The 13,659-nt window shown below is 45.1% G+C and overlaps 1 protein-coding gene across 1 annotated transcript in view; it reads right to left on the bottom strand.

Moving 5' to 3' along the window:
* The window catches only part of LOC137436178 (potassium voltage-gated channel subfamily KQT member 2-like), a 158,604-nt gene extending 145,184 nt beyond the window's left edge, over positions 1 to 13,420 (bottom strand). The window contains exons 1-2 of the mRNA XM_078786292.1: positions 13,416 to 13,420; positions 13,163 to 13,253 (exon numbers count right to left, since the gene is read on the bottom strand). Coding sequence (XP_078642418.1) covers positions 13,163 to 13,253; positions 13,416 to 13,420 — 96 coding nt within the window. The remainder of the gene's footprint in view (positions 1 to 13,162; positions 13,254 to 13,415) is intronic.
* Between the last annotated feature and the right edge of the window lie 239 nt (positions 13,421 to 13,659).

Raw genomic sequence — 13,659 nt, 5'->3', positions numbered from 1 at the left:
TGTCGTGCCCAGGTCCCCCGCACCACACGTAGACAATTATAGGACATCTTGCTAGTTATTCTTAATCTATGTCAGTTAAGGACTTGTTTCCATTAATTATGACTCTTCGTTGCACCAGAATGTGATTATATGGCACCTGTTAGGAAGTTTAGGACCTCCCCATACCTCTCCGCATCTCTTCCCCATGAAGAAGCTCCAACAACAACCACAACAACAGCGGCTTTGCGTCCTCACTCCGGCTCGGTTGGCCGCCATTGAACATGTGCTCGACGGGGTTACCCAGAAGGGGGCTCCCTGTCGGCCCCTCGTCAAGGGCGGAGCCGGTAACCCCCGCACCCAATGAGAAGCCATGGGCCGATGCCATCTGGGGCGGCGCTAACGAGCCGAGGGCGTGTCACTCCCCGCCGGATATACGCGGCCCCGCGCCGGACGTGACGTCAGATGCGCCCCGAGCTTGGAAGGACAAGACGCCACCCTCCCGAGCGCTGAGCGACCTCCCCGGCATCTCCACCAAAGTCGCGACCCACGAGCGCTGAGCGACCTCCCCGCATCTGCTGGACACCACCGTACGTGATTCTGTCCCTGAGCCAGGTGCACCTGAGCCATCGACTGCCGCTTTCCTGGCCATCAAACCCCGTGTGAGTGAGCCTTGTCCCGCGTTTACCTGTCGTCTGTCCGGGGATAATATAAGTGTGTTTAAGTGCCCACCTTCCTATGTTTCCCTCTTGTCCCTGTAATCTAAACCTTCCGCAATTGTAATAACAACCTTTGAGAACCGTATCCCTGGTGTCGTATTGTGTGATTGTAATCCAGCCGGGTGTCTTCTTTTTCTTATTGAGCCAGCATAGCGCGATTAGTCAACCCCGGGTGCAATCGGGGTAACTTGTACGGATACGGCGGCCATCCCGCTCGGCCCACCATACCATCAAAGTCGTATCTGTAACAATATGAAGAGGCAAGCACGACTTCAAGGAAACATCCCAGAAAGAAGATGCCTTACAGGTGTCTATCAAGCGAAGGCTAGGACACACCTTGACTCTTCGTACGAACGCCTGGCAGATGAAGCTGAGGCAGGTATCCATCAAAACAACCTTAGACCTGCCCTCCGGTCAATCCAGCACATGCGTACTGATCAAAATCCAAATAAAAACGAAAGCAGCATCCGATCATGAAGGCAAGCCGGACACCCTGCCACAACAACGAGAACACCCTCAGCTGCTGGAAAGACCATTTTGAGCAGGCTCGTAACTTCCCCCCTGCTACACACTTCCCCGATTTGGAGGAAGAGGCATCCATAGTTGACGATGATGTCGCTGTGAGCGTGGATCCTCCATCCCTATCTGGGGTCCGTTATGCAGTGAGGAAACTAAAAAATGGTCGAGCCGCTTGGTGTGATGACGTCACCGCAGAACTGCTTAAATATGCTGAGACTCCAATTTGTCCCATATTACACCGGATTTTTATAAATGTCTGGAATTCTGGGCATGTTCCAGCAGAGTGGAAACATCTACCATATAAAACACAAGGTGTGTTTGTCTATTTGCGTGTTTGTGTGATGTCTGTCCCCCTTCATAAGGGTAGGTTTTAAAGGCTTTGCATAGCGCTTTAGGAGGGATTTGAGTGTGGGGGTTTGAACCTGACTGTGTGTTCACCGGTTAAAAGGCCTAAAAACTCTGAGGACCCAAAATACCCCAAGAACTCTGAAGACGCAAATACCCCCAAACACCCTGAAGACCACAAGATACCCTCAAGACTGTTAAAGACCATGAAGACCCCAAGGACTCTGAAGACCCAAAAGACCGAAAAGACCCCGAAGGCACAATAGACCCCAGACACCCAAAATACCCCGAAGACCCAAAAGACACCGAAGACCCAAAATACCCTGAAGACGCAAAAGACCCCAAGGATCCAAAAGAGCCACACAACCCCGAGGACCCAAACGACCCAGAGGACCCAAAAAACCCCAAGGACCCAGAAGACCCAAGAACTCTGAAGACCCAAAATACCCCGAAGACCCCAAATACCCCAAAAAACAAAAAGACCCTAAATACCCAATGGGCCCCAAACACCCAAAATAACCCAAAGACCAAAACGACCGTGAAGATTCAAAATACCCCAAATACCCAAAAGACTCAAAAGGCCCCAAGACCCTTGAAGATCCAAAATAACACAAAGACCAAAAATACATTGAAGACCCAAAATACCCCAAATACCCTTAAAGACCACAAAGACCCATCAAGACCACGAAAACCCCAAAGACCCTTAAAGACCACAAAACACCCAAAATACCCCAAAGACCCTTAAATACCCCAAAGACCCAAAATATCCTGAAAACCCTGAAAGCCCAAGAAAACCCCAAAGACCAAAAATATCGAAAAGACCCAGAAGACCAAAAAGACACAGAAGGCCGAAAAGACCCAGAAGGCCGAAAAGACCCAGAAGGCCGAAAAGACCCAGAAGGCCGAAAAGACCCAGAAGGCCGAAAGGATCAAGAAGACCGAAAATACCCAGAAGGCTGAAAAGATCCAGAAGACCCAAAATACGCCAAAGACTGAAAAGACCACAAAGACCCACAATATCCCAAAGACCCTTAAAGACCCTGAAGACCCCAAATGACCCAGAGGACTCTAAAGACCCCAAAGACCCTTAAAGACCATGAAGACTCAAAAGACCCTGAAGACTGAAAAGACCCAGAAGACCCATAAAGACCCCAAAACCCCAAAATATCCCAAAGATCCAAAATACCCCAAAGACCCTGAAAGACCACAAAGACCGAAAAGACCCCAAAGACCCAATAGACCACAAAGACCCAAAATACCCAAAAAAACAAAAAGACCCGAAATACCCAATGGGCCCCAAACACCCAAAATACCACAAAGACCAAAACGACCCTGAAGACTTAAAGAGCCAAAAGACCATGAAGATTCAAAATACCCCAAATACCCAAAAGACTCAAAAGGCCCCAAGACCCTTGAAGATCCAAAATAACACAAAGACCAAAAATACCTTGAAGACCCAAAATACCCCAAATACCCTTAAAGACCCCAAAGACCCATCAAGACCACAAATATCCCAAAGACCCTTAAAGACCACAAAACACCCAAAATACCCCAAAGACCCTTAAATACCCCAAAGACCCAAAATATCCTGAAAACCCCGAAAGCCCAAGAAAACCCCAAAGACCAAAAATATCGAAAAGACCCAGAAGACCAAAAAGACCCAGAAGACCAAAAAGACACAGAAGACCAAAAAGACACAGAAGGCCGAAAAGACCCAGAAGGCCGAAAAGACCCAGAAGGCCGAAAAGACCCAGAAGGCCGAAAAGACCCAGAAGGCCAAAAGGATCAAGAAGACTGAAAATACCCAGAAGGCTGAAAAGATCCAGAAGACCCAAAATACACCAAAGACTGAAAAGACCACAAAGACCCACAATATCCCAAAGACCCTTAAAGACCCTGAAGACCCCAAATGACCCAGAGGACTCTAAAGACCCCAAAGACCCTTAAAGACCGTGAAGACTCAAAAGACCCTGAAGACTGAAAAGACCCAGAAGACCCTTAAAGACCCCAAAACCCCAAAATATCCCAAAGACCCAAAATACCCCAAAGACCCTTAAAGACCACAAAGACCGAAAAGACCCCAAAGACCCAATAGACCACAAAGACCCAAAATACCCTGACGACTCAAAAGACCATGACGACCATTAAAGACCGAAAAGACTCTGAAAACCCAATATACCCCAAAGACCCAAAAGACTGAAAAGACTTAAAGACCCCAAAGACCACGGTTCCAAGCTGCATCGTCAAATAAACTGTTCCGACTCGTCATGTTTGACGGACTTTATACTAGTGGTATACTACTCCCCATTTACCAAGGCAAAGGCCCCCGCTCTAACTGGGTCCCCGCTCTAACTGGGTCCCCGCTCTAACTGGGTCCCCGCTCTAACTGGGTCCCCGCTCTAACTGGGTCCCCGCTCTAACTGGGTCCCCGCTCTAACTGGGTCCCCGCTCTAACTGGGTCCATGCTCTATCTGGGTCCACGCTCTAACTGGGTCCCCTGCTCTAACTGGGTCCCCCGCTCTAACTGGGTCCCTGCTCTAACTGGGTCCCCCGCTCTAACTGGGTCCCCCGCTCTAACTGGGTCTCCGCTCTAACTGGGTCCCCGCTCGAACTGGGTCCACGCTCGAACTGGGTCCCCGCTCTAACTGGGTCCCCGCTCTAACTGGGTCCACGCTCTAACTGGGTCCCCGCTCTAACTGGGTCCCCGCTCGAACTGGGTCCACGCTCGAACTGGGTCCCTGCTTAACTGGGTTACCTCTCTAACTGGGTCCACGCTCTAACTGGGTCCCCGTTCTAACTGGGTCCCCGCTCTAACTGGGTCCCCACTCTAACAGCAGCAGCTGTCGTCCGATCACCTTGCTCTCAGTCCCTGGGAAGGTATTTGCTCATGTTCTTTTGAACTGTATTCACTCCCTCCTGCTTCAACGTCGATGCCCCCAGCAATCCGGTTTACCCCAGACAGGTCTGCAATGGATGCTGTACTAGCCTTCCGTATTCTTGCAGAACTTCATCGGGAATTAAATGTGGCTTATATGGACATCAAAGCCACATTTTACTCTGTTGACCGGACACCCCTATGGAAGGTCCTGAGAGGCAATGGAGTTCCGTCATCACTTCTCAACTTGATCCGGAACCTATATGAATATACAACAGCCCGCGTTAGAGTGGACACCGACTTGTCTTCACCTTTCCACACGTCTTCTGGAGTTCATCAGGGCTACGTCCTTGCTCCCTCCCGCTTCTGCTGTACCGTGGACTGGATGATGTCAAGGGGTACAGATAAGCTTGGAATCAACGTCACTGATCTACTCTATGCAGATGATGCCGCCCGATTTGTGAGACACCCTGTCCACCAGCCGGCCTTGTCCAACCGCTTTGAATTGGTTGCTAAAAGCCAAGGCCTTAAGGCCTCATGGCAAAAAAAACAAAGGTACAGAATGCTGCCGTTGGTTACCCCCCCCCCCCCCCCCCCCCACCAGTATCTATCTCCAGCATAGATTTAGAGTCAATGGACCACTTCACCTGTCTGGGTTTCAACATTCATTCACCTGGGTACTGCAGCCCTGATGTGCGTAGACGAATAGGTGTGGCTAGTTATGTCATGGGGCAACGAGACGCTGTCTGGAAACAGCACAGCCTTAGTTTACCATCAACGCTCTGTATTTACAGAACATGCGTGCTTCCTGTTCTCCTCTATGGTTGTGAGACCTGGACCCTTTTGAAAAAGGACTAAGATATCCTACAAGCTTTCCATATGTGATGTCAACGCTGCATCCTTGGGGTTCGATGGTATGACCCAGTCTCAAACTGTTAGTATTTTGCTTTGCTATAGTCATAAGTGTACAGACAATAGAGTAATGGGCTGAGTACACGGCCTTGTGGGGCACCAATGTTAATAGAGTAATGGGCTGAGTACACGGCCTTGTGGGGCACCAATGTAGACTAATGGGCTGAGTACACGGCCTTGTGGGGCACCAATGTAGACTAATGGGCTGAGTACACAGCCTTGTGGGGCACCAATGTAGACTAATGGGCTGGGTACACGGCCTTGTGGGGCACCAATGTAGACTAATGGGCTGAGTACAAGGCCTTGTGGGGCACCAATGTAGACTAATGGGCTGAGTGCACGGCCTTGTGGGGCACCAATGTAGACTAATGGGCTGAGTACACGGCCTTGTGGGGCACCAATGTAGACTAATGGGCTAGGTACACGGCCTTGTGGGGCACCAATGTAGACTAATGGGCTGGGAACACGGCCTTGTGGGGCACCAATGTAGACTAATGGGCTGGGTACATGGCCTTGTGGGGCACCAATGTAGACTAATGGGCTGGGTACACGGCCTTGTGGGGCACCAATGTAGACTAATGGGCTGAGTACACGGCCTTGTGGGGCACCAATGTAGACTAATGGGCTGAGTACACGGCCTTGTGGGGCACCAATGTAGACTAATGGGCTGGGTACACGGCCTTGTGGGGCACCAATGTAGACTAATGGGCTGAGTACACGGCCTTGTGGGGCACCAATGTCAATAGAGTAATGGGCTGAGTACACGGCATTGTGGGGCACTAATGTAGAGTAATGGGCTGAGTACACGGCCTTGCGGGGCACCAATGTAGGGTAATGGGCTGAGTGCACGGCCTTGTGGGGCACCAATGTAGAGTAATGGGCTGAGTACACGGCCTTGTGGGGCACCAATGTAGAGTAATGGGCTGGGTACATGGCCTTGTGGGGGCACCAATGTAGAGTAATGGGCTGAGTACACAGCCTTGTGGGGCACCAATGTAGACTAATGGGCTGAGTACACGGCCTTGTGGGGGCACCAATGTAGACTAATGAGCTGAGTACACAGCCTTGTGGGGGACCAATGTAGAGTAATGGGCTGAGTACACGGCCTTGTGGGGCACCAATGTAGAGTAATGGGCTGAGTACACAGCCTTGTGGGGCACCAATGTAGACTAATGGGCTGAGTACACGGCCTTGTGGGGCACCAATGTAGACTAATGGGCTGAGTACACAGCCTTGTGGGGGACCAATGTAGTGTAATGGGCTGAGTACACGGCCTTGTGGGGCACCAATGTAGAGTAATGGGCTGAGTACACAGCCTTGTGGGGCACCAATGTAGAGTAATGGGCTGAGTACACGGCCTTGTGGGGCACCAATGTAGAGTAATGGGCTGAGTACACGGCCTTGTGGGGCACCAATGTAGAGTAACGGGCTGAGTGCACGGCCTTGTGGGGCACGAATGTAGAGTAATGGGCTGAGTACACAGCCTTGCGGGGCACCAATGCAGAGTAATGGGCTGGGTACATGGCCTTGTGGGGCACCAATGTAGAGTAATGGGCTGAGTACACAGCCTTGTGGGGCACCAATGTAGACTAATGGGCTGAGTACACGACCTTGTGGGGCACCAATGTAGACTAATGGGCTGAGTACACAGCCTTGTGGGGCACCAATGTAGAGTAATGGGCTGGGTCCATGGCCTTGTGGGGCACCAATGTAGAGTAATGGGCTGAGTACATGGCCTTGTGGGGCACCAATGTAGAGTAATGGGCTGAGTGCACAGCCTTGTGGGGCACCAATGTAGAGTAATGGGCTGGGTACATGGCCTTGTGGGGCACCAATGTAGAGTAATGGGCTGAGTACACAGCCTTGTGGGGGCACCAATGTAGAGTAATGGGCTGAGTACACAGCCTTGTGGGGCACCAATGTAGAGTAATGGGCTGGGTACACGGCCTTGTGGGGCACCAATGTAGAGTAATGGGCTGAGTACACAGCCTTGTTGGGCACCAATGTAGAGTAATGGGCTGAGTACATGGCCTTGTGGGGCACCAATGTAGACTAATGGGCTGAGTACATGGCCTTGTGGGGCACCAATGTAGACTAATGGGCTGAGTACATGGCCTTGTGGGGCACCAATGTTAATAGAGTAATGGGCTGGGTACACAGCCTTGTGGGGCACCAATGTTAATAGAGTAATGGGCTGAGTACACGGCCTTGTGGGGCACCAATGTAGACTAATGGGCTGAGTACACAGCCTTGTGGGGCACCAATGTAGACTAATGGGCTGAGTACGCAGCCTTGTGGGGCACCAATGTAGACTAATGGGCTGAGTACACGGCCTTGTGGGGCACCAATGTAGACTAATGGGCTGAGTACACGGCCTTGTGGGGCACCAATGTAGACTAATGGGCTGAGTACACGGCCTTGTGGGGCACCAATGTAGACTAATGGGCTGAGTACACGGCCTTGTGGGGCACCAATGTTAATAGAGTAATGGGCTGAGTACGCAGCCTTGTGGGGCACCAATGTAGACTAATGGGCTGAGTACACGGCCTTGTGGGGCACCAATGTCGACTAATGGGCTGAGTACACAGCCTTGTGGGGCACCAATGTAGACTAATGGGCTGAGTACGCAGCCTTGTGGGGCACCAATGTAGACTAATGGGCTGAGTACACGGCCTTGTGGGGCACCAATGTAGACTAATGGGCTGAGTACACGGCCTTGTGGGGCACCAATGTAGACTAATGGGCTGAGTACACGGCCTTGTGGGGCACCAATGTTAATAGAGTAATGGGCTGAGTACGCAGCCTTGTGGGGCACCAATGTAGACTAATGGGCTGAGTACACGGCCTTGTGGGGCACCAATGTAGACTAATGGGCTGAGTACACAGCCTTGTGGGGCACCAATGTAGACTAATGGGCTGAGTACGCAGCCTTGTGGGGCACCAATGTAGACTAATGGGCTGAGTACACAGCCTTGTGAGGCACCAATGTAGACTAATGGGCTGAGTACACAGCCTTGTGGGGCACCAATGTAGACTAATGGGCTGAGTACACGGCCTTGTGGGGCACCAATGTAGACTAATGGGCTGAGTACGCAGCCTTGTGGGGCACCAATGTAGACTAATGGGCTGAGTACACAGCCTTGTGGGGCACCAATGTAGACTAATGGGCTGAGTACACGGCCTTGTGGGGCACCAATGTAGACTAATGGGCTGAGTACGCAGCCTTGTGGGGCACCAATGTAGACTAATGGGCTGAGTACACAGCCTTGTGAGGCACCAATGTAGACTAATGGGCTGAGTACACAGCCTTGTGGGGCACCAATGTAGACTAATGGGCTGAGTACACAGCCTTGTGAGGCCTCAATGTAAATAATAAGTGTGGATGAAATAGCATTACCAACCTTCACAATCTGTGGCCTGTTAAAAAATCAAGGACCCAGTTACATAAAGAGTTACGAAGACCCAGGGTCTGTAGTTTCATAACAAGTTTAGAAGAAACGATGGTGTTGAATGCAGTGTTATAATCAACAAATTGCATTCTGACATATGTGTTCTGCTCGTCGAGATGTTCTAGGACAGTACACAAGGCCAGAGATAGGGCATCATCCCCATATCTTGTTTGTAAGCAAACTGTAGTGGATCAAGGGACACAGGAATGCTCCAGTTCATAAAGGACACAACCACTCTTTCGAGACACTTCATAACTACAGAGGTGAGCGCCACTGGGTGGTCATCATTTAAAAATAATTTAAACATCATTTAAACATCATTTTAACGTCATTTAAACATCATTTTAACGTCATTTAAACATCATTAAAACATCATTTAGACATAATTTAAACATCATTTAGACATAATTTAAACATCATTTAGACATAACTTAAACATCATTTAGACATAATTTAAACATCATTTAGACATAATTTAAACATCATTTAAACATCATCCAAATATCATTTAGACATAATTTAAACATCATTTAGACATAATTTAAACATCATTTAAACATCATTTAAACATCATCTAAATATCATTTGGACATAATTTAAACATCATTTAAACATCATTTAAATATAATTTAGACATAATTTAAACATAATTTAGACATCATTTAAACATCATTTAAACATCATTTAAACATCATTTAAACATCATTTAAACATCATATAAATATCATTTAGACATAATTTAAACATCATTTAGACATCATTTAAACATCATTTAAACATCATTTAAACATCATTTAAATATCATTTCGACATAATTTAAACATCATTTAGACATAATTTAAACATCATTTAGACAGCATTTAAACATCATTTAGACATAATTTAAACATCATTTAAACATCATTTAAACATCATTTAAACATCATTTAAACATCATTTAAACATCTTCTAAATATCATTTAAACATCATTTAAACATCATTAAAACATCATTTAAAAATAATTTAAACATCATTTAAACATCATTAAAACATCATTTAAAAATAATTTAAACATCATTAAAACATCATTTAAAAATAATTTAAACATCATTTCAATATCATTTAGACATCATTTAGACATAATTTAAACATCATTTAGACATAATTTAAACATCATTTAGACATAATTTAAACATCATTTAGACATCATTTAAACATCATTTAAACATCATTTAAACATCATCGAAATATCATTTGGACATAATTTAAACATCATTCAAACATCATTTAGACATCATTTAGACATCATTTAGACATCATTTAAACAGAATTTAAATATGATTTAGACATAATTTAAACATCATTTAAATATCATCTAAACATCATTTAAATATCATTTAAACAACATTAAAATATAATTTAGCAATGACACCTTGGATTTTTTTATAGGCACAATAATAATAACAGATTTCTTGAAACATGTCGGTACAATGGTCAAAAAGGGACATGTTTAAAATGTCAGTAAACACTGTAGGCAGCTGATCAGAGCAGAGTTTTAGGAGACAAGACGGGACACCATCCGACAAGTTTTGACCGAATGTAATGACTAATGAATCAGGTCATTATACATTCCTATCATAATATGAATTCTGTTTTTATAGTAATAGCTCTATGTTTTCTGTACTGTTTTGGTGAATATTGGATAACTAGTAAAAAGCCCGTCAACAATCAGGGGTTGGGACAGTTTATTCAATGGTGCAGCCTCATGAGCGTGCCAAAGTGTGAGGCATCGGCCTAGTGTCAGGTGTGATTATATCTTATTTATTTATTATACACCCTATGGATGTAAATGAACACTCGTTTTACTCTGCGCTCATTACACATCACGTGCAGTGAATTTCACCTCCATGCACCTTGCATGTATTGTTATTAAAAAAAAAAAAACGCTTCTGTACACCGCCATTGAGGCTCAGTTTGCAAGCCACCATCTACATTTCAAATAGAAGCGACATAATTACCCTTTTTACTCCCGCCAGGGAGTAATGCATTCACTCGTGTCCGTGTGTGTGTTCGTGTGTTTGTGAACAAGATATCTGGAAAAGTTCTGAACGGATTTGGATGAAAGTTGGTGGGATGATTTCCCTTGGGATAAGGAAGAGTTGATTAGTTTTTGGTGAAGCTCAGGATATTATTTCCGATCCAGGAATTTTTTGAAGGATTTTTTAACATTGGAAGATAGGGCTCATTTTTTTTAAACATTATCTTCTATATATTCTATATTTAACATTGTGATATGAAAATAGTTTTCATATTTGTTGTAAATGTAGTTTAAACTCGTGGTTATGCGTTAGAGCGGTGTATTTCTTTTAGCAGCGTCGTCTTCAATGTTCATTTTTTTTTCTCTAATAAAGACATATTCTGTCATTTTTAAAAGCACCAAAGTGTGTATTAGGTTTCGCCGTTTCATAAAATGTATTGTTTGATACGTATAATGCTTTAAAACTGGGTTTTTTTAAACCTCAGAAGAGATATCAACATTTAGCTCAGCGAATGTCATTCGCGGTGTCAGCATTTGATGAACTTATAAAGAGTTAGTTCCAGATTTGTCAATGGCTGAGGTATATTAACAAACAAATAAAACAGATTGGGCAAAATTCCAACTTTTAAAAAAAAGATCGCATATTCACCCAGGGTTGTGAGCGGCTGAAGAAGAAGAAACCTCACATGGGCTTCCCAGACCAAATAAATAATTCTGGTTCTGGCTCTGCGATTTTCAGGTTTATTACTCCCACATTCATTACTCCCGCCAGGGAGTAACGCATTCGATCGTTTCCGTCCGTGTGTGTGTGTTTTCGTATGTTCGTGTGTTCGTGAACAAGATAACTGGAAAAGTTCTGTACGGATTTGGATGAAAGTTGGTGGGATGATTGCCCTTGGGATAAGGAAGAATTGATTAGTTTTTGGTGAAGCTCAGGGTATTATTACGGATCCAGGAATTTTTTTTGGAAATTTTTTTGGGAAGGATTTTTTCTGTTTTACTGCATTAAAGCTTTTATTCTTATTCTTAAATGATGTTTTTCTCCTCTAATTCCGAGATATATCAAAATTAATTCTCTGACAGTTAGGGCCTACTTTATTTTTCATTTATTGTTTTGGGGAGAGGGGATGTTAAACAAAACGTATTATTCCAACTAAAGCCACGGCGGGAGTATGCGCTCTACTGAGTGGCGTTCTAGTTTGGAAAATGTTTTTCGAGCTACCCTTATGAAGGGGGACAGTCATATTTGGGGGACAAAACCTACCCTTATGAAGGGGGACAGTCATATTTGGGGGACAAAACCTACCCTTATGAAGGGGGACAGTCATATTTGGGGGACAAAACCTACCCTTATGAAGGGGGACAGTCATATTTGGGGGACAAAACCTACCCTTATGAAGGGGGACAGACACCTGTACAAACACACAAACTGACATTGTGCTTTATATGGTAGATATAGTAAAGTCAAGTCATAAACTTGGGTACATTAATTGAAGGGACACGCATTGTGAAAATATGGTGCTTTATTCTTGTTCAGAGTGAGTTAGGTGGGAATACAAGGTGAGTGGGAGCTCATACTTGATATTTGCCCAATACCCCAGAATCACTAAGACCGCCCCTGCCCCGCACTCGGGTTATAGTAGGATGTGAAGCTGGCTGTCTTGTGGCACGCACAATCAAGGTCAGCTACGGAAGACTTTAATCACGAGGCAACTCACGACTTCATATTATTAGGATTTGTCAAAAAAGTTTACCCAGACAAATGAAAATATCATAACATTGTAATGTCCATCACAAAACAAAAGCAGGTGCACTAATGAATCTCAGTGAAATGATAATGTGCCACCTTGGCCTGCAGATGGCAGCATTCTCCACTTTGTGGCTCAATCACAAATGCCCTCAGGGCAACGAGTGTAATGATCAATAAAATGACGCCTTAGAAAGAGCAGTGCAGCCCTGATGTAAAAACGTGTCTTAGCTCTTTCACGAGCCTCGATTCTGTATACAAAAAAAACAAACAAACAAAAAAAACGTCAAACAAACTATGGACGTTTCAACTTTGTTGGACGCTCCTCATAATCTCAACTTTGTTGTGTCATTCAAATGTTTTCGTTTGGACATCTCGTGCTCCGACTGCTTTTCTCACAACAGGAAATGGAAAGGAAAGCATCGTAGTCGAGTATTAAATGGATTGCTCGTGATAAGTGTGGATATTATGTTTGCAGAATCCCGGTATGATAATCTCACAAATCTAAAAGGAATAATCATTAAGATCATTTTACTTGTGACAAAATGCACTTTAATGAGTTGTATGTATGGAGTGATATGGAGTGGTTAATGCTGAAATACCATAATCAGGAGAGTGTGTTCAGCTTTTTCCTGATAGCCTTTGGTGATTGAGAAAACAGAGAGCACCAAGCAGCTCAGCACCATGATGAATCTGTAACGGTATTGCAAATCATCCATCAGTGTCTCAGTGCAATCTGCCGTTGCGTCTGCGGATGCTAAACTTACAACACATCCCCCTTGGGCTGTACCAAACAGGTCGTTTCATTAATCTCGAACCTGGAGCACAAAATGCAGTGGCGATGATAAAACAAACCTCATTACTGCAAATTCTGGTGAACAAAAACAACAACATTTTGTGTTAAATCAACTTTTAAACCCAAGTTATCAAAAACACTCGGATCATCATAGCAGAATAACTTAAATATCAACAACTTCCTGCTACATATCAGCAACACATAATATCTCCTTGTTTCTATTACATAGCAACTCCTTGTTTCTATTACACAGAAACTCCTTGTTTCGATATCACATAGCAACTCCTTGTTTCTATTACCTAT

Source organism: Myxine glutinosa, chromosome 11 (assembly GCF_964187855.1).
Source record: "Myxine glutinosa chromosome 11, kmMyxGlut1.1, whole genome shotgun sequence".
Classification (NCBI taxonomy): domain Eukaryota; kingdom Metazoa; phylum Chordata; class Myxini; order Myxiniformes; family Myxinidae; genus Myxine; species Myxine glutinosa.
This window is presented reverse-complemented; position numbering and strand designations above follow the sequence as displayed.